This window comes from Notechis scutatus, chromosome 11 (genome assembly GCF_049901735.1).
Source record: "Notechis scutatus isolate UNSWTSFEM ecotype Mainland chromosome 11, rNotScu1.2, whole genome shotgun sequence".
NCBI classification, from domain to species: domain Eukaryota; kingdom Metazoa; phylum Chordata; class Lepidosauria; order Squamata; family Elapidae; genus Notechis; species Notechis scutatus.
The window spans coordinates 9,536,404-9,563,494 of NC_142019.1; the positions used below are offsets into that span (position 1 = coordinate 9,536,404).

The following is a 27,091-nucleotide window of genomic DNA, read 5'->3' on the forward strand; positions in this document are numbered from 1 at the left end:
TATGAGGTTAATACATTTCTGCCTTGTTGATGAATAAATCTGCTTCAGAGTTATAAAAGATAAGGCTCAAGGGAACCATCTTCTAACTGAAAGGGAAGAATTTCTAAAAGTTGGATTTCTTTTTTCAACGGCAATTAAAGAAGTCCATTGCCTAACTGATTATAAAGGTCCTAGCATTTTGGTTTTGTATAACTCATAAACAACTAATCTATCAATGTTTGCCTCACTATAATTATAACATCCATGAACAAAGTAAAATGTAAAAGCATGGGTTCTTTCAAAATGGTTACATGCTTGGCATTAATAAAACTGTACACTAAGCAGGTGTTTAAAGATCTAGAGAATATTACAAGAGAGAATAAATCCTTAATTAACACATAGCAATAGCACTTAAGACTTATATACCGCTTTACAATGCTTTATAGCCCTCTCTAAGTTGTTTGCAGATTCAGCATATTGCCCCCAACAATTTGGGTCCTCATTTTACTCACCTCAGAAGGATGGAAGGCTGAGTCAACCTTGAGCCTGGTGAGATTTGAAATGCCAAATTGCAGTCAGCCGGCAGTCAGCAGAAGTAGCCTGCAGTACTGCACTCTAACCACTGTGCCACCGTGGCTCATAGCAAACTTTTCTAGCAAAATCCTGAATTTACAGAAATGCAGAAGAATCTTAACTTTACAGCTTAATCATTCTATTTAGTCCTGTAACTTCACTCATGCACAATACTGCTATTTATAGCATACTGAGAGTTATAGTTAAAAAAAAAAAAATCCTGCAGCAAATGTAACTTTTAATGAATCCAAATAAAGGATGGCTGAAATTAAGGCACAGTCATATGAACCAGAAACTTAATTTCCAGAAATCATGATAATGCATTCCATTCCATTTAGGTAGAAAAGTCAACACTACTACTTTCTTGCATACCTCATAATGCTGTCATCGATCTGCATGAGAGACGTTGCTGTGTGAAGTCTGCTTAGATCTGTTTCCATTAAACTCTGTACCTTTCTCGAAGTTTCAGCAAACAAAGCTTGTCTAAAATCCATAGGAAAAAAAGGCTGTTGTTATGCCCATCACAGACATCAGAGGCATAATCTTGATGTCATGATTATCTGAAAAATGGCTTTACATATAGCAATAGCACTTAAGACTTATATACCACTCCAAGTGCTTTATAGCAATCTCTCAGTGGTTTACAATGTCAGCATATTGCTCCCCAAAATCTGGGTCCTCATTTTACCAACCTCGGAAGGATGAAAGGCTGAGTCAACCTTGAGCCCCATCAGGATCGAACTCCTGGCTATGGGCAGAGTTAGCCTGCAATACTGCATTCTAACCACTGTGCTACCAGGGCTCCTATATGGATACAAATCTTCACATTATTGTGGTGTGACACGTGTATTTTATGTCAAATTCAAATCTTTTTCAATTTGTCCTTTAGAAAACCAACATGAAATTCAATACCAGTATGTTTGTGAATCTTACAAACAGAAGAATGTAATCCAACCAAAGCTAGAACGAATCACAAATCTAGTGTTTATAAAACTGATCTTAGGTCTGACAGAATCTAGTCGAAACTGCCATTCCATTGTTAAGATTTCTGTCCAAATATTTTAAGATGGGTTTCTTCACAGTATTCCATATTTACTAACAAAAACCCCCATATGTATCCCTCAACTTTATTGAGTAATAGTAAGAATAAAAATGCAATTTCAGAACTGTAAAAAAGGAACCAAACAGTCACTGAATTTTTACATGCATTTAACAAAATCAAATCTATAAAGAAAAACAACTGAACTTTGATAAGTTTCGGAATATGGAAAAATGAATATATTTGAGGATGCCTTTCAAAAAAGGTACATTTTGTTTTACTATGCAAAACTCTATTAAAAATGTGTTAATTTTTTCTCATAGGCAACATTTTTATGGAGGATGTCTTGTGATATAAATAATAAGGCATCAGGCTTATAGGTAGCCTTGGAGAACTGGGCTTGGCTAGTCTAGTAAAGAGAAGAAACCAGGGGAGACATGATAGCGGTCTTCCAATATTTGAGGGGTGGGTCGAGCTATTTTCCAAAGCACCCAAAGGCCAGACAAGGAATAATGGATGGAAACTGAACAAGGAGAGATTCGACCTGGAAATAAGGAGAAACTTTCTGACAGTGAGAACAATCAACCCATGGAACAGAAGTTGCCCTTGGAAGTTGTGGGAGCGCCATCAATTGAGACTTTCAAGAAGAGATTGGACTGCCATTTTTCAGAAATGGTGTAGGGTCTCCTGCTTGGGCAGGGGGTTGGACTAAATGACCTATAAGGTCCCTTCCAACTCTGATTATCTGTTTAATCTGTTTAATCTGTTAGTGTGCTTCCCCATGATCAATTACCACACAATTACAGAGATATGACAGTGCGATCAATCAAATAATTCACTTGGAATAGTTACTTCAACATATGTTGTTCACCAGAGAAATCTGGCTTGATACATTAGAGCATAGAGACCATTAGTGATCCTGACTGTGAAGGAAATAAAAGAGCTGGGAACAAAAGGAGGACTGTGGGCCATATGTGTGAGCTTTGTTTTCTGTACTTGTAGAGCACAAAACATTTGGGGAAATTTGGCTCGGGGGTTGCACGACAGCACAAAAGATCTATTATGGAGACAAAATGTTTTTGGCAGATTAACAAGATATCCTTCAGATTTGCGAAGGATTGCTTGTACTTAAGACTGGGAACTCTTTTAAAATAGGGAGATTAAAATATCTTGCAGTTGTCAAAATGTTTGGATATCTGGAACAAATTAAAGAGATTCAATACCCTGTAAACCATAAGAAACTCTTGATGCCCTAAAAATTTTCCTTCCCCCTGTTCCTTGCCATGAAAGCCTTGAGGAGGAATCACTGCAGCAATTACAATTATTAGTATTCCATACGATTTGCTGATCTAAAAATATGCCAAAATTATTTTTTTAAAATTCTATTTTCCAGTTTCTGGTCATAACAGACATAACATTTTTAAGATAAATGCCCTAGTTTTCATCCAGATGAATCTAGTGAATAATCTATCCAACCTGATTAAATAACTTAGCTTGAGGTAGTAAAAACTGCAATCCAACCAACACAAGCATGTGGTACATTGGAGCAAAACATATATATTTCTGTACCTGTGAGACAAGATGATTTTCTTCATGTTGTCTGCCATGAGAAAATTGTAAAATCTCCTACACTGATCCCATTGCATGAAGGTTTCCTGTGCCCTAATAAGGATAGAGAGGAAATAAATAAAAATAAAGTCAATTAATCAAAGTTATTGGCAGGTTATAGTGACAAGAGGCTAACTTGCAACATTGCTCTGTTGGAAGAAAAATATTTCTGGGTTCAGTTCCAAGTGGGGAAAAAGACACTGGAAACATGGAGGCTGTTTGGAAGGTTTAATGGTGCTACAGCTCCTTTAATTTTTTTCCTGGGGGCCACTAATACAAGTAGTCCTTGTCTTATGAGTGGTAGCTTAGTGACCATTTGATGTTACGACTTACCTGAAAAAGGGGAGGCATGACCCAATTGTAAAGTTATGACTGTCACACCCCTCCCCACAATCATGTGACCACACCTCTGGCACTCAGCAACATGCCTGCATTGATGGCCATTTATAGCATCTTGCAATCACATGACTGCATTTCAGCATAGTTCTGCTGAAAACTGTCACTTCTGGTTCTGGGAAAAACCAGGCTCTAGTGAACAATGTGGTGTCCTTTAACAACTAGGGAAGAGTTTCTCAACCTTTCAACTTTAAGATGAGTGGACTTCAACTCCCAGAATTCCTTGATGGCTGGGGAATTTTGAGAGTTCAAGTCCACCCATCGTAAAGCTGCTAAGTTTGAGAAACATTGTACTAGAGCATTCATTTCATGATTGTGTTCACTTAACGATAGCTGCAAAAAAAGTTTTTATGACGGAAACGACATGCAACCATAATGGGCAATCTCCATTAGAGTCGTATGTTGAGGATTAACCTTAGCTCCACAACTTAGGCAGTGGCACAGAGAAGTGCTATTAAAAAGTCAACCATTAGAGGGAACAAAACCTTCAAAAACAGGAATAGGAAGCTGCCAACTTGCAAAAAAAAAAAAAAAAAAAAAATCACGAAAAGAGTGTATAGTTTTCTATATTGTCTCAAAGGGTCATTTTTAAAATCAGTTGAATGATCAGATGTTGCAAAAGCTGGCAAAGTACATACAGATTAACCCAGAATCCCGACTTTTAATATTTAGCCAGATTTGGCAGGGAAAACTTCGTCCCTTAGACCAATTACGTAGTTCAAGCAAGAATTTTCTGTGTTATATTATGGTCTTTCAAACTCTTGACTGAATACCCATGGACCATGCAACATCATCTTGGCAAGCTGTTTGCAAAAAACAAAGTGTTGGATCCATTTTCCCATTAAGTACAGAATCGTCCCACTTTCCTCCAGTTCAATTCGACACGTATGGGATTGGACAAAATCAGATGTAAAATATAAAGCTTGCATTGTTCTAATCCTATTGCTTTTAAAGATTTAACCTGGACAAAATTGTGACCACTTCATGGCCTGAAATATAAAATTTGTGAGAAATCAGAGTCAAACTGAGTTGATATATTTTTGAATACGGATATTGCTGAATTCTACTGGATAATTAGTGTGCTTTTGGTATTCCAATAAGATCTATCTGTTGTATAGATTTTCAAATATAAAGTTCGTTAATTTTGGCCAGTCTAGCCTTTTATTTAGTTAAGATGTAGCTGTCAATAACATTCTAGGCCTAATTAGCAATTTTAAAATGGAAATCGAACACAGAAAAGGCTTTTAACCATGAATGACATGTATTGGAATAATAAACCCATACTTGACAGATTAAGATAACGGCTGTATTCCCTTTTAGTGATGGACTGAAGCAAACCAAACTGAAAGATCACATGAGGTTTCTGCCCAAGGAAAATAGAATACCCTCTAAAAGAGGTAATATCCCCCCCCCCCCGAAACAGACAACTGCCTTTATTCTTTCAGATCTTTTGATTCCTTTTATATTTCTATAATAATTTCCTATCTGCAGTATATTTAGTTTTTCTTGTCTGATTGCAGTCTTTGCTTTATTGCATTTTACATGAATTTTGGGTTAATCAGTGGTGGCACAGTGGTTAGAATGCAATACTGCAGTTCGATCCTGACCAGCTCAAGGTTGACTCAGCCATCCATCCTTCTGAGGCTGGTAAAATGAGGACCCAGATTGTTGGGGGCAATATGCTGACTCTGTAAACCGCTTCGAGGGGGCTGTAAAATGCTGTGAAGCAGTATATAAGTCTGAATGCTGTTGCTTTTACTGAATGTGTTAAGATGATTGATAAATCTTAAAAGTTTAATTAGATAATGCAATGCTAAAAATTCTGAAAGCTTTGGAAAGCCACTACTTTAAGTGGAAGAACAGCAAGCAGAAGTATATTTCAAATATTTTTGTCACTGCTTTTTTTCTTTCATGAAATTCTAACTCCAGAACCACCAGTGTTTCAGATCTGTCTATGTGAAGACCTTATAGCTGAAATGTTGCCTTCTATTGTCATAATTTCCCAAAAAGACAGTATTTTGAAAAAGGACCAGAAAGAGGTAGTAGGTTGAATACAAGATATGTAGAAATGCTTTATTTCCCCTACACTCAGGAAAAGCACTTAGCAAACATGCTCACTTCCTGCTCTACCACAACAAAGCTCACCAGTCAACTTACCTCAATGCGCTATACCCCTGGCACACACTGACACAACAGAGCACCCGTTCCTGGTTAATATGGGACTCCCCAAGATATTTGCACACTATATTTCCACCCAGGCTAAAGCCAACAACAACAAGGTTGGACTGAGGATATGTCTTCTTGATGTAGGTCACCATAGCGGCAAATTCCCAGGTGCAACCTATGAAACAATGAAGACAAAGACATGCTGGCTGTGGAATTTGGAGAATTGAAGTCCATAAATCTTAAAGTTGCCAAGGTTGGACATGCCTGGCTTTTTTGGCAAATGGAACTGTAAGTTCCCATGTTTCTTCAAGACTTCTGTGCTTTACAAAATAATCTAATCATAATTAAGAAATGATGAACATTTTAACAATCATGAAACTAGAAACGGAGGATAATAACATGTAGCAAAAACCAGATACCATGAATAATGATAGTATTCTATTCTTAAGGACTTCTCATTGCAGGACAGAGTTTTCAAGTGTCAAACCTGAGTATAGTTAAATAAAGCAACGGAGAAATAAAAGATAGGGCAGAGCATTACAGTAACATTTTGATTGCTCAATAATACTCCAGAATAATCTCCTGAGGCTACAGACTATAATTATTATTTTTTTAAAAGAAGTGCCAAAGGCTTTACACTAGAGATTTGAAATATTCATCATAAACAACAGGATACAAGGAATGGCAGGAGCCAATAGGATTTCAATAGAAAAACAAATTATTCCTTTGGTGCTAACTCCTATCCTTTGGGTTTTATGAAGTATCAGCTTGTTCTTCTCTCCAAAAGTACTGTAGTTGAAAAACTATGTCTTATTCCCTTTTCTGGCACTATGATCTAAGTCAAGCCAAAGAAACTGATGCTTTAGCACTGTATGTATATTTCTAGGAGAAAACAGCTCTCTCTTCATGCACATAGAAACATGCTCATGTTGAAAAAGGTCTTTTTCATTGAATTACCCTTCTGTCATTTTTTTTTCCTTAGAATGATTTAACAACATACTTATGTTTTCTAAGAGACCACAATCCTGGTTTGGGTTCACATGATTAGACACAACAAAGCAAAGTTCATTAGGGCTTACTGTAAAAGTGTGAGCTGAGCCATTTGAAAGTTTACTGATCACATTAGACTCACCCACAGCTTTGACACTTTTAGGGACACAGGCATGATAGGAATTAACGCTAACAGGAGAAGGGGGAAGAATGAGCCAATATTTACCGTAAGTGAACATGCGTGGCGAAGTCAGTTCAATATTTGGGAGAGCCCCAAGGTGATTTAACACAGCACATCGGTAGCCCTTCTTTTGAGCATAGTCAACAAAGGTTCTGATGTACTGCTTCTCACTGTGATTAGCTATTCCAGGACAGATGACCATTGTGATATCTTCTGGAGAATAAAAACATCGGAGAGCAAGAATTTAAGAAGTTGGATATGGAAAATGCAAAATGACATTTCATTTGGTAATTTTAATCTCTGGAGACTAATTTCAGAACAAAGCAATTTTTACATTCTCTCTCTCCCTCTCTCCCTCTCTCTCTCACACACACAGCTCAGAATGTGGTAATTTATTATGTTACAGTACAACACAGAGAGAGGAAACATGACATCCATTACGTAACTTCAGTTTGTTTTCCCAAGCTCTTTAAAATGACCCAGAATTTATTTTGACAAGTTACTGCAAGCATCGCTGAAAACAACTTCTCCAATTAGCAGTTACTGACTAAGACAACTTCTCTAAATGGGACTGGCTGTTTAAATTCCAGAAAGAATTTGTTTTTTAATCGCCTGCCTTTATTTATCTTATAGCCAGGTTCATTAGTGTTTTTTAAAAATTAATTTCCGCCAGCAGCAGCAACCACGGGAAAACAAAAGTGTGCACGCACCTACCCACCCCTAGAATGTTTGTCCTCTTTTTCTCAGAAAGGGTTTAAAAAGCAGTTTTCCTAATTGGATGCCTGTCACAATGGGAACTATAACTTTAAGCTGTCACAGTCACTGGCTCTGTTAGCGTAAAATTCCTCCATTATATCTGAGAAGCTTCAAATTGAGGTGGTGGTCTTAAAACAGCTCTGGATAAGCTGCAGAGATAATAAGCTTCTGAACCTCTTATAAGTGATGCTAGCATTACTTACACCTCATGACATTTTCCCCCTTTCTCAAGATTATTCTTTAGGAGAAGGAAAAAGAAGACTGGATGAGAAGGGATTTGTTTTTGGTCTGTATTTTTCACGCCTGTGTGACAAATGGAAAGTAAGGTATCCTATGGGGGAAAGATCAAATAATATTTTCTAAGCAATAATTAAGCTACAGTTAGGAGCGCAGTGTTACCTTTTAAAGCACCTTGCTGTTCAAGGTTCTGCTGCAGTGGGAAACATTAACTAGCCAGGTGTTATTCTGGCAAAAGGAATACACTGGGGAGGAGAATATCTTAGACATTTGGTAGAAGTTTCCAATACACCTGGATACTTTAAACCCCGCAGAGTGCTTTCCCTTCAAATGGACAACATCAAATATATGATTAGGGTGGATTCTCTCAAGCAAACAAAACAAGTTTCAGATTTTGTTAAGCTCCTCTCACCCAGGGAGGAAAAAAAATCCCAGCCTTTACAGTCTGTTTAACAGACCTTAATCTCAAGCATTATTGATTGATTGATTGATTGATTTACAGATAGTCCTCAAGTTACAACCACAATTGAGCCCAACACTTCTGTTGTTAAGCGAGACATTTGTTAAGTGAGTTTTGCCCCATTTTATGACCTTTCTTGCCAGAGCTGTTAGGGGAATCCCTGCAGTTGATGAGTTAGTAACCTGGTTGTTAAGTGAATCTGGCTCCCCCCATTGACTATGCTTGCCCAAAAGTTGCAAAAGGTAAATTACATGACCCCCCTGGGATACAGCAACAGTTGTAAGTATGAACCAGTTGCCAAGCGTCTGAATTTTGATCATGGGGATGCTGAAAAGGTTGTTAACTGTGAAAAAAAACAAACGGTCATACGTCCCTTTTTTCAGCGCTGTTGCAACTTTGAACTAACTGAATCATAAGTCGAGGGCTACCTGTATCTAGTCACCTATCTCAGAGGCGTTACTTTTATGGGGGACAGGAGTAACATTTGAAATTCTACCCCTCTAAAGTAGAAATCAATGCCATGAAGCAATGCCTCTTATCTGACGGCTATAAAAAAATAATCTTTCTTTGTATATAACACATAGACAGCTCTCGGGGCCAGAGGTTCAAAAGTCAGACCCTGCCTCCCCCAAAACCAAAAAGCAAGTTATGGCCCCAATAAAACTCCAGCCTCTCTACGGGAGTAAATGTTGCAGCCGGTACTTTCTGCAAATATGGTACTTTCTGCAAATATTTACTCAAACTTCCGGGTCAAGAAAGAATAGACAAGGAACAGGCTAACCTTTGCTACTGTTTTCAGTCAGCGGTTCAAAGAGGTCAAAAGTCGCTGTGGCACCGTCTGCCATGGTGAGGTACTTGCGAAGCCCGTAAGGGTGCGGTGAACCTACTCTCCCCATCTTGCCGTAAAGCGCAGTCTGGATGTGCCCGCTCTTTCCCCAGATCAAAGGTGGAATGTATCTAAAGAGAAAACGGAAATGCCCACATTGAAATACGTGCAAACTTGCGGTTTTGCTTTCAGACCCATCTTTAATTTATAGTGCAAATACTTATATTTTCAAAGAAAGTGGGGGGGAACCCCCACACATAAAAAGTGCTTAGAAAGTGAAAAAAATATGAGGAAAAACCAAAGTACAATATAGCACCATAATAATGAAGGATTACAATTACATATGTTATCCATAAAAGCAATATAAATCAATCATAATTTATTAGCAAGCTGCCTTGGAGAGAAATGTTTACTTCTACAAAAACAACCATGAAGAAATATAGATCTTTTTTTAGCAGACCAGCTTGGACACAAATGTTTACCTAAGTTGATATACAATCTAGATAGCTCAGATAAATAGCAGAGGTCACAGTTAAGAGCCAAAGGGGCAACAGATGTCAAATCTGAGAATCGGGTATAATTTAGTAACCTCTGAAAAAAACACTTCCCAAAGCAGCACCTTTGAGAGCAAACAACATATATATTAGAGTCATCACAAAAGTGCCATAAGTGGTGCTAAAGCAGATGGCCTTGTATCTTAATTTTATGGTTTTCGATATACTAAAGGGGAAATGGTAAATAAGAGGAAATGAAGAGGTTAAAAATGGACTGACATTGCTTTCAACACCACCATTTTGCCAGAAAACACCTGGCTAGCATTTCCAAACTATCAAAACAGGACAAGCACATTCTTTAGAGGCTGATCCAGAAATATAGAAGAATGGCCCTGCTGATCAAGCCAGGAGCCATTTTAGTGCAACATTCATTCTGTGGTCTTAAGTCAAGGACAAACTGTAATGTGTTGTCAAATATTTAAACAGGGAACAGCTGGTCAATATTGCTCAGGAACCTGAGTACAGCATGTAAAATAATTACCATCCTCATTATGGGGAGTAAAAGCTGAAATACTTGTTACAGAAACAGCTTGAAACACTGTTATAGAAATGACTTGAAAGGCTGCTACAAAAATGGTTTGAAACACTGTTATAGAAATAGGAAGCAAAGGGCTGAGGTTGTAACTTTTGTTGTTGTTGTCTATTGCATTAAAACAAAATCAGAAGTCCCTTTCCTTCTTCCTTTCTTTCGGTACCTCTCCTTTTTATTTAACTTTCTTTTGTTTCCATTTGTGTCGTATACGATGATAAACATTAGCAAAATAGATGAAAGGGGGAATAAAAGCTGAAACAATTGGCATAGAGCAGGGGTGTCAAACTCGATTTCATTGAGGGCTCACATCATGGTTGTGTTTGACCTTGAGGGGGCCAGGGAGGGCGTGGCCAGCTTGACATCACTCATGTCAGGGGTGCCGGTGGGGGCCCAAGCACTCTGCCAGCGAAAATGGGCTCCGTTTTCGGCTGTGATGGCTTCCTGCTCAGTTCTAAGTTCGATCCTAGGTAGAAGCCAATATTTGGAATAGACTCTCCTGCTCGAGCAGGGGATTGGACCAGATGACATCCAAGGTCCCTTCCAACTCTGTTATTCTATGAAACTCTCTGCCAGAGAAAATGGAGCTTGGGAGCCTCGCGGGCCAGTCCTTTGCTGTTTCCAGGGCAGCCCCGCAGGCCAGATCTAGCCCATCTTGCGGGCCAGATTCAGGCCCCGGGCCTTGAGTTTGATACCCCTGGAATAGAGAAATGCTCAGCCCTGAAGAGCAGTGGTAACAGAGTGGTATATATACAAAAAGGAATGTAAGAGCCTTCCGAGGACACCCATGAACGAAAAGGAGGAAGAAAAAAAGGCAGACACTTATCCAAGGAATTTGTGATGTCATGGAATCTCTGACTGTAATAAAGTTAAGGCAGTGGGACCACTAGGATTGTAATCCTATCCTATTTGTTTGCAGAAACATTCATGCATCTTTCACATTCCATGCAGTGTTTTAATCTGACTAGCAGTACATGCATGAAGGGTTAGCCACACAGTTATTAAATGCTCATACTGGAAATTAAGGGTGTTTTTTTAGCAGTTTGGCTACCTCCCTTTTACCTCTCTAAGTTCTTTCAGAAATGAGATATATTAAAATTGACAAACAGAACACACTTGAAATTTTTGTGATTGATAATTCAGGATAACTGTGTGTGTTTAAAACTCTGATGAAAATATTCCAAAAGTCTTGTCTTGTTTGTCAATGAAACACAAAGCCATCAAGCTTCAGGGGCACAATTCTTTTCTTCTCAACACAATCCACTGGAATGATTCTTTTGGACCTCCTATAGCTTTTGATATAAAAAGCAATAACTATATAATATTACTACTGACTTGTGTATTGTAAATGGTTGCATTATTTTACATTAATTCTATTTTTAGATGAGTGATGGTACTAGAAGTTCATCGCTGTTCCTCTGGGCTCCGTTTTATCCATCAGCTTATTTAACACATATATAATAACAGCTGAGAACAGGACAAAAGTTGTCCCTAAAATTGCAAATTACTCGATTCAAGCTTTCATTTTCATCTAGCCCAAATGAACCAACAGGTATTTGGAACCAGTCCTCCAGCATAGAACTAGAGTGAATGACTATTAATTCACTGAAGAATGTTCCTGCCATTTGGCTTAAATGCCCAGATCAGCGTCCAGCTTGTGGTGAAGGACAGGCTGCACTCTAGCAAATCAGGTGCAAAAGTTAGTGGTGCCCTTGAATCTGCTACAGCTACTGGATATGTTAATGTCCTCTATGACAAAGCACTTTTTTATCAGTTGACATGCCAACAGCGAGCCCCATCTAGAAAAGGAAAAGCTGGGTTAAGGCTATCATGAGGTGTAATAATTACTGCAATGTGCTGGAGGTAAAAATACTTTTGGAGACTGGGAAGGATTTTGAGTTACTTCAAACCAAAGCCATCAAGCACTGCTATTTTTGCCAGATGCACTGGCTTTCAGCCTGGTTCTGGGTCCAGTTCAAAGTGCTATGTTGAATTTCGCACCATCTAAATGAAATTCCTGCCATATACATTTGCTGATCAAGTCGCTTCTCTACTGTGTTCCATGATTATAGAATATTCTTCCAAGAGACATAGTAAGAAACTTTTACTCCAAAGCACAAGAGGACAAGAAGCAATGGAGGGAAACTAATCAAAGAAACAAGCAAGCTAGAACTAAGGAGAAATTTCCTGACAGTGAGAACAACCAATCAGTGGAACAACTTGCCTCCAGAAGCTGTGAATGCTGCAACACTGGAGGTTTTTAAAAAGATGTTGGATAACCATTTGTCTGAAGTGGTGTAGGGTTTCCTGCCTAGGCAGGAGGTTGGACTAGAAGACCTCCAAGGTCCCTTCCAACTCTGTTATTCTATTCTATTCTACTGAACAAATTATAATTTGCTAGTTTTTCACATTAAGCTTTATACCATGGTTTACAAACCACAATGAGTGGGTCCATATAGTACTGCCAAGCCAAAACTAAATAATTTGCATTATGGCTTAGTTCAATGTATAAGCTGGCTCCTATGTTAAACTTTCATATAAAAGTATGGGTGTTCCATCACTGGAGGCTTTTAAGAAGAGATTGGATAAGCCATTTGTCCAGAATGGTATAGGGTGCACTGCTTGTGCAAGGGGTTGGACTAGAAGACCTCTGAAATCCCTTCCCACTCTGTTCTGTTCTGTTCAGACTAGAGTGTAGTATGTATTCTTGTCTAAATCACTAAAGGCAGGGAAAAGCTGTTAAATATAAACTCTGCCTTCTTATCACATTTAATCTCTGCAGAGTATCCATTCAATATGGATATCTAAAACCTACCGTTTTGTATAGAATACCATAAGCCATTTTTGCTATAGAGATTTAGCTGAATGTATAGTTTAGGCAATGTCCAACTTCCAAATGATTCTGGGTGGTGCACAATAAAGTTAAGGGAACAGAAAATACTGTACAATAATCACAAAAAGAATTAAAAAACAAGAACAATGGCAACCCTGGCTAAAACATAGTCGCAAATAACATTACAGGAGTCCAAACCACCCTAACCAAACAGAAGAGCCAAGTCTTTCAGGATTTCTGAAATATCATCAAGGTGCGTTGATATCTTGAAAGCCACATGGCTATCAAGAACCTCAATCTAGAAGGCTTCTAAAAAGTTGGTGACCCATGCTTGGAACCCCTTGTTTGGCACATCTCTATTATTCATGTATTTTGCTAAAGGGGGAACATTATCTTGCTAATCGTGCTAAGGATATTCAGACTTTTATCACATGCTGTTTGCAGTTCCATTATTTTACAACCAGCATTAACTATTGTTGAATGATTTGGAGGTAACCCAGAACAAATAGCCAGATTAATGTAATCACTGAGTTGGTGGAAAGCGAATTAAATCCTATCAACTGTGCCCTGAGAATGCTATTTTTCATGGGCCTATTTGAAAAACTTGGCTGCTTCACAAGCTGATTTTATTAGAACCGAAAAATACAGCTTGACCTACATGTGTTGTTATCCATTTGTTCGGAGATCAAGCTAGAAGAAATATGCAAAATCTCTTAAGCTTTAATAAGTTCCTTGGAATTCCCACATGAAACATGGCAATTAAAATTCCACACATTCTACACCCAGTTTAATAGCAGCAATTTTTCCCCTGTTCTGTACTTTGTATCGGCTGTCATCTCCGAAGTTGTCTAAGTGCAGGTATTTTAAAAAAAAACCTCCTAGAATATTTGTTAAAAGTCTTAGGTTTTTAAGTACAAACCCATTACAACGGATCCGGCTAACTGAAGGAATTATACAACATATTGGTGGAGGGTTTTTTAGTTAGTTCGCAAGAAAAATAGTTAGCTAAATATAAAACCCAGTGTGGAGGGGACAGAAGTTTAATTAACTACTGGTATAATGCAGATATTGTTCAGGAACAAAATTGGTTCCTTCAAAAAAAAAATTATGAGAAGCAGATCTTCCAGAACTATGGATGAGCAAACGTAACACAAGATTATGCCTTTACTTGTGGGTTGGGGGAGGAATTTTGTGCCCAATGTTCTAGCAGAGGACAGAACACTCTTAAAGGCTGACTTTTACTCCTGATGTCATAAGAACCACTTGATCCCCACGATATAGAAATAAGAGAACTTTAAATGTATTGGTTCATTTCAGGAGTAAAGGGAGCTATACCAGGAAGTATTATTACAGTAATAAGAGCTCGGTGCCGCAGTGGTTAAGAGTGCGGTACTGCAGGCTACTTCTGCTGACTGTCGGCTGCCTGCAATTTGGCAGATCAAATCTCACCAGGCTCAAGGTTGACTCAGCCTTCTGAGGTAGATAAAATGAGGACCCAGATTGTTGGGCCAGAGGCTGACTCTGTAAACTGCTTATAAATCTAAGTGCTATTGCTATTATACTTCTAAGGTGTATTGTACACGTAGTCCTCAACTTACAACAAATCATTTAGTGACCATTTGAAATTACAACGGCATTGAAAAATGTGACTTATGACCGTTTTTTCAGAGTTATGACATGATCAAAATTCAGACACTTGGCAACTGGTTCATATACATGACCCACTCTTGCGACCTTCTGACAAGCGAAGTCAAGGGGGAAGCCAGATTCACTTAACAACCAGGTTACTAACTTAACAACTGCAGTGATTCACTTAACTGTGACAAGAAAGGTTGCAAAATGGGGCAAAACTCACTTAACAAAATGTTTCACTTAACGACAGAAATTTTGGGCTCAATTGGGGCTGTTGAGGACTTTCTGTACTACAAAAGGTAAATAAATTGTTGCTAATTCTGCAATTAATACAAACATAACGCAAAGAATTAAGATAATAATAATAATAATAATAATAATAATAATAATAATAATCAAAACTGTGGGTATTTTTTTTCTACGTGTAAAATTTATCTGTTCCTCCCCTCAAAAATGTTGAAGCGGATGAGGTATGGTGTTCTTTGGGGTACCCGTACGCATGCACACAAAAGAGGGATAAGAAAGCGCCCAATAGCTAGAGAAGAAAGAGCCATTAAAACAAAATTTAAAGAAGGTAATATAGCAAAGTGGAATAGTCAGGAAAGAGAAGAGGTAAGGCAAGTTCTGATATAGCACAAAAACCTGTAGAAGTATAATGCAACGTCAGAGCAAAAGAGCCTTCCTGAGCTACGATGGTTTAGTGTTCCTTGAATTCAGACCCAGCAGCCAGTAACAAAGTTAGCATGAAATCCCGGGTTGCAAATCAGCATCAACCCACAGAGCCAACATTCAGCCATTAAACTGGCTTTCCTTTTACTTCTAAACACAGATGGGAAAGGGGAATAGGGTTATTTTCATATCTGCATAGGGTTATACATCAAACTTAGAGGCTTGCAGGGAATGTTTCTTCACAAAGCACTCAGATTACCATGGGCAAAGGCCGTAATCAGACTGTATTCTGCTGGCACACAATACAAATGAAAATCTTCTTTATATGACTAGTAAAACTGGATAATCCAATTACTAAACTTTCTCTGAAGAAAGCAAGCACTAGGCAGGCAGGCACTCATTGTCTGGCAATAAGAAACAGCTGATGGTTGCACAAGCTGGCTATGCATTCATGGGGCTTTTGTTACTTGGAGTTAAAATGTATAGCCTCATTCTCTTGCCAGGCAAAATGAAGTGGAGTGAGTTTTAAAATGTCTGTAGAGGGCTACATGTGTTCTTTGAGGCTTAAATCTAAAACTGTGGTAAATGGGAGATAGTCAGAGGGAAAAAAACACCAAGAGGTTTTTTTCCCCCAAAGGGGCACAAGGGAATCGCTATTCAAAACGTAAAATGTAAAGCAAAAAATATTTACACAAAATGTTGTAATGGTTGCATCTGAAAAGTCCCAGAATACTTTTAAACAATTGGTAAGTTTTTGCTTTTAATTAATTACCTTTTTTTCTTAAAACGGCTGTAGCAGCATTCATAACATAAGCATTTTTGAGTAATTTCCTAAGTAAAGCACTGCAAAATACTCCAAATATGCACTACAGGTGAACATTATCATAACGTTAAGACTAAAATAAGTCCCTGGAAGATGTTACAGAATCCATTATAAAAGCCACTAACAAACAATAATAATAATTATTATTTGCAGCCATAACCTATATCACACCTATTCCCTTCCCCAAATAGTTCAAGGGCAAAATCGGAAATTGACAGGTGTTATTGATGAATTTTTATAGCCATTCAAGAACACAGGAGGGTGAATGCAAAAGAAAACCAAGGCTTGGAAACCATCTACACACAAGATTTCCTGAGGCAAATGGGTACCACTCCTTCAACTATCCAAAACAAAACAATTTAATCTATAATTAGACGAGCCGATTTAGTCTCTACCTGATTTTCAACTTCAGGTATAATAGGTCTCTCAGAAGTGCTTTCTTTTCCAAGAAGTGGTTTCGCAGCTTCTCTGATTCAACCACACCTTGATCCTGGCTGAATTGAGGGTTTCAGACTTGCTCTCCCTCCGGGATTTACAGATTTTTTTTGATAAAGTAGGCACTTTTAATTAAGCAAAGCAAATTTCATTTACTGTAGGAAGAGATTCGTAAGGCAAGGCTTTTATGATGTAAAGAAAGCATCTAACCTGATGAAGTTGCTTCCAATATTGTACACAGCTTCCCCTTACCTTGCTAACATTAAATCAAAATAGCCAAATAATTCCATATATTGGTGGACTACTCACTCTTTGGTTAGGAGAGGGCACGATTTTATTAGGAAGCGGGCTAAAGGTGTGTCTTGGTATATGAGCTCAGGAGGAGCAGTTGGGCTCTTCAGATTCAGGCAACGGACAATAATGTAAAGAATAGCAGCGACAGCAGCCAATTTAACCCCATCAAACACTGCCGGCAGCTCAGGGGTTTCTATTAAGGAACTCATCTTGCTATCTGAAAAAGAAAACAAAAAAGTTTGGAAAATAGTCCTTTATTAAACTATCAAGTTAAAAAAAAAGCTTTCAAATCTAAGATCACTCAACTCAAGGAAGTTTCATACAAAACAGCTGATCCAATTCAATATCAGAAGCCTGACTACATAACTGAAAAATATCTCTGGATCTGATATCAAAACAGAGGTATTTTGAAGGCAAGAAACTAGGAGACAATAAGTTCTAGTTCTACCTTAGATGTGAAAACTGGCTTTGGATCAATCACCAGGACACAGTGAGTTCTAGTTCTGCCTTAAAAGCATGAAAGCTGGCTGTGAAACTTTAGATCCATCACTTTCTTTCAGCCCAACTCACACCACAGGGCTGTTATTATGAGAAAAATAGGAAGAGGAAGGAGTATCAGGTATGTTCTCCACCTTGAATTATTTATAAATAAATGAATACATTTCACTGCAACATTTTTAAAGTGTCTTCAATCTAACCGTACTACCCAAAACCTCACATTTCATTCTAGTCTAAGAGTGTGCAAGGTTTTTATTCCAAGAAAAATATTTACTCTGCTTGAAAATCATTATATGCTTCCTTAATGTATTTCAGTCACTTATCTATGTACCAAGAAAGGAAACCTTATCTCAAAGACAAATCGATTAATTGTCATAAGCCTGGTTGAGAAGTTTAATGGGACATGTTAGATGACCTTGAAGAAGCATGGGAAAGAGATGTTGTCTAGGAAACAATCAGACAAAGAAAGGGTGGAGCCCCCAGTGGTTTATGGGTCAGACCAACATAGGAAGGACCCGCCCTTTAACCGATCAAGCAGTTGAAAGAGCTGGCAGGAAATTTGTGGCATCAGACTCACAGAGTTCTATTAATGCAGCCTTACAACAAAACAGAATTAGTTCGTCCAGTTTGTACTTCCTCTCTGGTTTAGCTGGGAGGGTTGACTTCTATCTTGCAAGCCTGAAAGTGCAAACTTCCCACCACTGCTGGATACATTAGGACGGGTCCCCCCCTTAAGTTTCTTCCTTTGATCCTTAAGCCATTGGGGGCTCCTGCCTCTCTTACCTGTTTTCTAGGCAGCATCTTTCTCCTTATTTCCCAAAGTCATCCACACATCCACTACAAAAAGGTGCTAAATAAAATACAGGTGATCACTTACAAAAGGTAGGCCTTCAGACATTTTGTAATCCTACCTGATATACGATTCCTGCCCAAATTTTAACCAGAAGGTTATAAGCCAGTATACGAAAGAAGCACAGAGAGAAAATTCCATTACTTCCTGATTTGCCTGGGCTGGTCCCTTTAACAGGAACAATAGCTAGTTAATATATTATAATACTGTAGAAACAATGCATTCCAAGCATACAAAACCCACCTGTGTAGTATGACACTTATTCTTAAAAACAGGAAATTCCAGGTCGTCTAAGCAAATATGAAGTCCAATTCAAAGTTAGCCTATAAAACAAAATCAGATTGTATATCATTCTATTGGTAGCAGTAACTCACAGAAGAAACAAGTCACAAGAAAACATACTTAAAAGAAGAAAGCATACTTAAATAAACAAAAGCCATCTGCTACACAATTTTTGGCCCGTTCTGTACAAATCTATTAGATAGAAACCACTTCAACTGCATCTACATCATTACTTGTACATGGGGAAAAACAACGTGCATAAAATTTGTCTTCATATTACTACGAATCAATTTTATGATCATCTGCATAAAAATGAAACAAATGTACAGTCTCTGAGATGTCAATCATCATCGTTTCATTTATCTCCAAACCCGCTAAAGTTGACACCAGGCTGAGATACTAGCTAGGTAGCTAGCTAGATCAACACAGACATGTGTGTGTATGTGTGTTGTATGAAGAACCTAGTAATAATCAACAATACTGTTTCCATAATGATCCTGTAAACATATTTATACTAATGGGACAAGTTCATAAATTGCTATTACTGATAACAAGCCAGACAATCATATATTCGAGGCTTACTGCAAAGTTAAAATGGAACTGAGAAAAGTGACATGACCGTTTTTTACACTCACATATTCACATGATCAAAATTTGGATGCTTGGTAACTGATTCACATTAATGATGGCTGCAGTGTCCCGGGGTCATGTGATCCCCTTTTGCCACCTTCTGACAAGCGAAGGCAATGGGGAAGCCAGATCCTTAACGACCGTGTGACTTAACAACTGCGGTGCTTCACTTAGCGACTGTAGCAAGAAAGATTGTAAAACGGGGCAAAATTCACTTAACGAATATCTCGCTTAGCAACAGAAATTTGGGACTCAGTTGTAGCAGTAAGTTAAGGCCTACTTGTGTTCTGTGGGATTTAGTCGAAATAAAACTTTAACAGGTTTTGCCAAATTGTTCTATATCTATGTTACAGGCTGCGTTTAAAATTCTCCACTTTAAAAGCACTTTACATTTTAACATGGGGAATTTAGACTCATATCCAAAGCACCTAAATTAGGAATCCAATTTTGCGCTTCTTTTAATGCAATGCTATGCAACCATTTGCAATTATTTCCAGGGAGCAGAGGAAGTGCTGCTACTTATTAATCAACTTATTTAAATACACGTGCCTTAGCATTTTGAAAGGCAGAGCCATTTGATCATTTGCAGCAGATTCCATATACAATAATCAAAATTGAGACGTTAAATGCTAAATGATGCTTTAGAGACAGGCTCAAGTCCATTTTTACAACACTCTTTTCAGGGTTATAGGACAGTTCTGAAAGGAAGTGAATTCATTTGTAAAATATTCATTCCTAACATTGCTATATAGCAATGATAGCAATGAGTTCTTCGTTTTTGTTATACTTTACATCACAGAAAGTTCAAATGCATTGTGGGCATGTTTTACATATACCGTATTTATCGGCGTATAACACACACAGGCGTATAACACGCATCTTCATTTTAAGAGGGAAATTTCAGGAAAAAAATTTAAATTTCTAAATAAAAACACCGCCCGGCCTCCGCTCGCACCGCCCGGCCTCCGCTTGCCCTCCGCTCGCACCGCCCGGCCTCCGCTTGCCCTCCGCTCGCACCGCCCGGCCTCCGCTCGCACCGCCCGGCCTCCGCTCGCACCGCCCGGCCTCCGCTTGCCCTCCGCTCGCACCGCCCGGCCTCCGCTCGCACCGCCCGGCCTCCGCTTGCCCTCCGCTCGACCGCCCGGCCTCCGCCGCCCGGCCTCCGCTGGCTTCTTAACATTATATCGGCGTATAACACGCATACATCATTTGCCCCCTATTTTCAGGGGGAAAAAAGTGCGTGTTATACGCCGATAAATACGGTATCTATCTGTCTGTGTGTATGTACATGTACAGTGAATGTACAACATATATACAGTTAATGTACAATTTTAATGCAGTAAGTTAGTCAAAGTAAAACAGAAAATATATAAAGCTATCAAACAGCTATAGGGTCTCCTGCTTGAGCAGGGAGTTGGACTAGAAGCCTCCAAGATCTCCCTTCCAACCTATTATTCTATGTTTTAGTAATATGATTTCAAGTTCTCATTTATATTACTCATTGATTCTTGGCACAAGTTTCTTTGCAGCCACTCTCAGACATCCCAATGGCTTAAATTTGTATGAGGCAACTTCTTATTTTTACTACAATTACCGGTACAAGAATTCTGGTAATCTGCCTTACTCATCCCATAACCTCTAAGATGGTCATTTCTTTATTTCATCTGAAAACTGCGAGCAATATCTGAGACAATTACCTTTCCCTTTAATATGCCAATTTTTTCCCTGGAAAGAAAGTATATTCATATGCAATCTGTATTTTCAAAAGTACAATTAAAAAAAAATCAAATTTCTGGACCTAGCTTTCTTAGCGCAAAGGAAAGACTTCCTTCTGTTAATCATCATGACAAAAGCCAGTCAAACCCTTTACAAATCTGTTGTCTCAATAAAAAAGCTGTAGATGTGCTAAAATTTTATACCATATTGTTAAACTGTCTGAAGAGCAATAAAAGAGAATGCTTTCAGTCATTTCAGATCTGGCCCAAATTCCCCTATCTCGTATAAACAAAATAAACTCCCAATCAAATCTGATAAATGTTTTTAAAGCAGTATTTTTAGAGAGGCATCGAAGATTTGTTATATGACCAAAGCAAGAAAAAGAGATTCAAACCCATGCTTTTTCAACAAAAGTGGATATCCTATACAAGTAATTTGTCAAAAGAAAATATACATCATTTTAAATGCAAGAAAGGAATACATTAATTGAAATTGGAGATGCTTCACCAGAAAGTGTCAGAAAACAATGCCTACAGCTGAAATACAGAGTAGACAATATCAAGAAATAGAAAAAAAAGTATCTACTAAAAGATATTGCAATATTTTGTGTTAAAAGCGATTTTGAAGGTTCCGAAAAATAAAATACTTGGCAGTTGAATTATTTTCTGACCTTCCCATAGCCTCTATCTTGGCATCTTAATGCTTATTAAATGCAAAGTAATAAATAGATCATCTGTGAGAATGTTATGATTATTGTTAGATTAAAAAAAACATTGCCAACTATTTGTTTGAAAAGCCAGGAATCACAAAAGAGTCATTGCAACTCTGTGTCGATTGAATAGGCAAAAGCATGCCCTTGAACTCATTTCTCTATTCTGATAGTGATTCCAAGACATTATGATTCCAGGAATCATGATCAGAAATAAATCAGGATTTATATCAGGACAGCAAACCAAGCTGTACAGCAGCAGTGATATTCAGTGCAAGACGCCAGAGGAATTTGCTTACCCAATCCAACAGAACTATTAAATTGCTAACACAATTAACTGCAGAGGAGAACCAAAGTGTTTTTGTACCTGCAGGCAAGATGTATCTAGTCTAGGCCTCCTCACACTGGACTAACACACTTTATAAGCGATTGTGTAATTTTTTTCCTGGCAAAGTACTTAAATAACATTAAATAAGCCAAATAAATAGCAAAGACCCATAAAAATCCATTAAAGAATAGGCTGCACACAGCTCAGCTACGTGGGATGGGAGAGGTACATGTGACGTAAGAATTAAAAGCTAAAATAACTACTCATTAAAGTGTCAAGTATGGTTGAAAAGGGAATAACTGTCAAAGAATTCCTGAAGCAAAAAATAACTTGGGTGAAACCACTTTTCAACTTTGGGATGATGGCCAAAAAAAGAGGGTGTGGACGCATTATTCTCTCCCCCACCCCCAGTCTTAACTCAAGAAATAATAGGAAACACGTAGTGCAGGAACCATTAACAAAGACAAAGTTGGAAGTCTTTCAAAGGACATCAAACTCCATCTTTGCTAATGCAGATAACTTACTACTGCAGATTATTTTGAAGTTGCAACATTATTATATTTTTATCCTATCTATTCATCTATCTAGGCAATGTACATACTTAATAGCTCTTCCTGGTGCCTCTTATTTTCTCTACAACACCATCACTGTGAAGTCACGCAGCCAGCTTTCAAGACTAAGGCGGGGACTCTGATCCAAGACTCTTGGTTTCTAGGCCAGCAGCTTAATCACGATGCCAAACTGGCTCTAACATCTCTACAAGGCACACTTCCAGCTTCCATTTAAAAGTCTACTGTATATTTTTTTAAAAAAACACTACAGACTACACAATTTGCCTACCTAGCATCTAATTAAAGTTGCCTTTTTAATTTTAATCCAACTGGCTTGTGAAGTATTATCTAGAACTGAGAACACCCTTTGTTCTATCTACTCTGCAAAATAGGTATTTCATTTAAAACTTTCTACAGTAGTTTTGTATTTTCCTTTTATTGTCTCTTTTCTATATAGTGGAAAGATCAGGAGGGGGAAAAGAGAAAGGATGAGTGTAATGCCATCTATAAAACCATGCCAGAGTAAAGTGAGCCACAGAACACAAATGTCTCAAAGCAAGCTACTAGTATTCTAATGTGAACAGCTTCATAAAGTGACAAACAAGAGGATAAGGAGGGGGAAAGAGTACAATCAGAAAACACTGCCCTGGAAGAGGAAAAAGTGGGAAGTGAAAACAAATACGGCTTTTCATAATGGATATTGGAGCCCCTGTAGATTGTTCATGTATGGGATTAAAGTGATAATCCAAAATCAATTAAACCTCAAAGAAACTTGGAATTCCCATAAGAAAGGACATTCAGGAAGATGTAGATCCCAGATTAGAAGGGTCTTCAGTTGATCCAGGAGAGCTCTTGGTCCACCTTCCTTAAAACCTTCTGAGATAGCCTGAAATTTCATGTCCTGCTAGTCCTAAGCAACTGACCAACCTATTTCCCCCCACTTAAGATGTTGTGATTATTGATCCTTCAAGCAGGCTGACTCTCAAGTGCATTGAGACGCTCAACCCAAGTATGACTTTTGCACATTATTACATTGTATATTATTATTTCAAGTTTTTATCTTTTTTATAGCCTATAAAAATTCCAATTTCAAATGGACCAAGCAGGTTGTCTGGGGGTACAAATATTTTTAGACTATAAATCATATACCATATTAACTGGATTATTATTAAACCGTGTTGTTTTTGATTACCAGTAACCCTGTAGATCCCCCCCTCCCAATAATTGTATCAGTTATACCATTCAAAATTTTGGAAAAGATCTTTTTTAAAAAAAGATCTATAAATAATATACCATATTAAATGGCATATTATTAAACCAAGTTGTTTTTGATTACCAGCAACCCTGTAGATTTCTCTGCCCCCAATAATTATATCAGTTATACCAAAAAAAATTTAAAAAACCACACACATTATGTCTCCCTTGGACACATTTAGAAAAATTCCCTAAATTAAAGTACCCTTGAAATAAAATAGAGGGTGGGTGGTGGGTGGGAGGCAGGTTAGGAGAGTGGATTAAAAAAAAGCCAGAAGGTCTCCCCCCCCGCCCGCGGAATAAAGTGAGTGAAGGGACCAACCCCCCCCCCCCCCACTCCCCAGTTCCATTTCACACGTGACGTGTCCTTCACGGGTCAGTTACATTCCCCCTCTCTCTCCTCTCCCCCCAACCTACCTCACAGGGTTGTCGTGAAGGTAAAATCAGCCGCCTCCCCCCTCCCTCATGGAGGTGCCTAGAGCTCTCCGAGCAAGCAGCGTCCTCCTCCCCAACCCAAGGCGGGATGCAAATGGAAGAGAGAAAACTGCAGGCAGGGAGATGTCAAGGCAAGGCATCCCAACCGGCTGGCTGAGGCATGCTGGGAGTTGTAGTCCAGCCCCTCTGGGGGAACGCCAGAGAAAAAGAGCGAAGGGATAATTGCAGCCGCATCCACGGGAGTCGAAATGGAGGGGGGCTCGAGGATGCATCCGGATCTCGAGCCGGCGGACGGATGGGCACCCGCCCTACCTCGCGGCTCCGCTTTTGGCCTCACCTGTGCGGTCCCGACGCCGGCGCTCCCGCCGATTCCCGGCCAGATAACGACTCCCATCAAGACGTTTCCCCCCGCCCTTCAGGCACGACCTTTCACACACCTCACGCCGCCGCCGCCGGAGGCTCCTCCCACTCGCGGGCCGCCGCCTTGGTTACTCCATTGGCGGCGGCGCCTGCCACTCTCCGCCTCCAAGCGACACGGGATTGGCTCTCGGATGCTGGGTGCGACGAATATTTAAAAAAAATTGGGTGAAGGAGGCGCGGGGAAAGAAGGCGGACTTTCCAAGCTGCGAGGGGCGGTGCCGCTCGCTGCCCCGCCCCGCCCCTCTGGGAGAAGAGGCGAGCGAGCTATTGGGGCCTTGTGACGCAATTGGTGGAGCGTGAGTGACGGCGGGGAGGGGAAGGAGGAGGCGGGGTCTGAGGAGGAAACCGGGGCGGGGTTACGTCATGAGCAGCGAAGACTGTGCCTCAACTCGCCGCTTCTGGTTGCCATTTTGAGTTTACCATCTGGGTGAAGCAACAAAGGCTTGTGGCGTGTAGAAGCGCTCTGCTTAGATCAAAATCCAGTTTATTCCCCCAAAAAGTTTGGTTATTTGGGTAGCAGCAAACTTAATCCAAGTATTTGCTAGTTGCTCCATTTGCTGCCATTCCAATACATCTTTGTATGAAATGACCTGGGAGAAAAGCAAGGTTTTACACTTAGGCAGGAAAAAACAAAGGGAGAAGGACAGGTTAGAAAAGGGTCTTCAAACTTGGCAAGCTAGGCCCAGCCCGGTCAGCGTGCTTCTCTGTCGCCCGTGAGCCTGGGGAACCTGCAGCTCAAAGCCGCCGCTAGCCACAGCACCATGTACCCCGGGAACAAGCAGAAAAAGCTCTGGCGGGAGGAGAAAGAACGTTTGTTGAAGGTGACATTGGAACAGAGACGTAAAGAATATTTACGGGATTATGTACCCTTGAAAGATATTCCAACATGGAAGGAAGAAATGAAAAACAAAGCCCAAAGTGATGAAGACAACACCAATGACGCTTTCTTGATGCAGAAAAGTCTTAGTGAAAAAGTCTCCCTATACAGAGGCGATATCACAGTGCTTGAGATTGATGCCATAGTTAATGCTGCGAATTCAAGTCTTCTTGGAGGAGGTGGTATGGATGGATGTATACACAGAGCTGCTGGTCCTTGTCTAGTTGCTGAATGCCGCAGTCTGAGTGACTGTGAAACTGGACAAGCCAAAAATCACGTGTGGTTATGACCTACCAGCAAAATATGTCATTCACACTGTGGGCCCTATAGCTCGAGGGCATATTAGTAATATCCATAAAGAAGATCTGGCAAATTGCTATAAAACCTCCTTGAAACTGGCAAAAGAGAAACTCATCAGATCAATTGCTTTTCCATGTATCTCAACAGGCATTTATGGTTTTCCAAATGAGCCAGCTGCAGTCATTGCACTTACTACAGTCAAGGAGTGGTTAAGCAAGAATGAGAATGAGAAAATAATCTTCTCAGTGAATTTGCACAATCAATAGATGGCCCTGAAGCTTTATCAATGTGTGAACCTACTATGGCCTCCTCATGATGGTATCTTGTAAAATTAACATAATTATTTTATCTTCATGATATGTTTGTTTATTGCCCCGCTTAATAAATCAATTCAGTCTTAACTAAAAAAAAAAAACTTGGCAAGCTTAAGACTTGTGGAGTTCCAGACATTGAATTCCAGACATCATTTATCCTATCTATATCCTATCATCTGTCTCTCTAATCAATATCTATAGCTATCTGTTAATCATCTATATCAAGGGTCTTAGTGCTGTCCCAGCCAGTCTATGGGAATTGGATAGTTACTTAGGAATTATGAGCTGCCCCCTTAAGGGAATGCATCCTGGGAAATGTAGTTCATGTCACGTGGCCACATCTGTAATCCCGATTGGTCACTAATTTGACCCTTGATGGGTTGGGGGGAGTTTCCCTCACTTTTGCTTGAACTCCCTAACTCATGGGAGCTGCTTTCTATCGCTACGAGATGGGTTAGGAGATAACCATCTTTTACTACAAGGCAGATATACAAAGGATTGGTCATTAAAGAAGAACTTCATCACAAACGTGAGTTATGAGGATACCTGATGAACCAATAAATGTAATTTGTTATGGACGTCTTGTTGAGTTATCTATCTGCATCTGTACAGCATTTGCATAACAAGGAGAGTCAGATATTTCCCAGCTCTCAAAGGAAAACCAAATCTCTGTCTTTAAACCTTCTACAAATGCAGTGAGAGACTCTGAGAAATCATGCCTGTATGTTTGTTGGTAAAACAAAGCTGATCTTCCTCTGCTCCTCTGACAAAGCAATAAAAAGGCCACAGTTGTAAACATTCCTTTTGTGCCAGAGCCGTCTCCACAGCAATGGGCACATTCCTTCCCCCTGAAGAGAGACACTTAATCTAGCAATGATTTAAACAAAGTCAGCATCTTGCCTTTTGCTATGATTTTTTTTTACAAAATCTCTCAAGATTGACCAGAG

General features: G+C 39.2%; 2 protein-coding genes across 4 annotated transcripts in view; one reads left to right on the forward strand and one right to left on the reverse strand.

Moving 5' to 3' along the window:
- Positions 1-24,809, reverse strand: part of ABHD2 (abhydrolase domain containing 2, acylglycerol lipase) — a 32,957-nt gene extending 8,148 nt beyond the window's left edge. Inside the window, exons 1-8 of one of the 3 annotated variants that reach the window (XM_026681867.2) lie at positions 24,571-24,809; positions 18,572-18,651; positions 16,996-17,197; positions 9,167-9,342; positions 6,978-7,145; positions 5,753-5,936; positions 3,161-3,253; positions 925-1,035 (exon numbers count right to left, since the gene is read on the reverse strand). In XM_026681867.2, the coding sequence (XP_026537652.1) occupies positions 925-1,035; positions 3,161-3,253; positions 5,753-5,936; positions 6,978-7,145; positions 9,167-9,342; positions 16,996-17,189 (926 nt within the window). In that variant the 5' untranslated portion in view covers positions 17,190-17,197; positions 18,572-18,651; positions 24,571-24,809. Of the gene's footprint in view, positions 1-924; positions 1,036-3,160; positions 3,254-5,752; positions 5,937-6,977; positions 7,146-9,166; positions 9,343-16,995; positions 17,198-18,355; positions 18,422-18,571; positions 18,652-24,215 lie in introns of those variants that run through there. The other 2 variants (XM_026681868.2, XM_087972757.1) reach the window with 2 other exon arrangements.
- A 525-nt stretch (positions 24,810-25,334) lies between these two features.
- Positions 25,335-26,096, forward strand: LOC148129701 (ADP-ribose glycohydrolase MACROD2-like). The gene is given in 2 exon segments (XM_087972863.1): positions 25,335-25,798; positions 25,800-26,096. Coding segments are annotated over 2 exon segments (681 nt in total). The 5' UTR covers positions 25,335-25,414.
- The last annotated feature ends 995 nt before the right edge of the window (positions 26,097-27,091 follow it).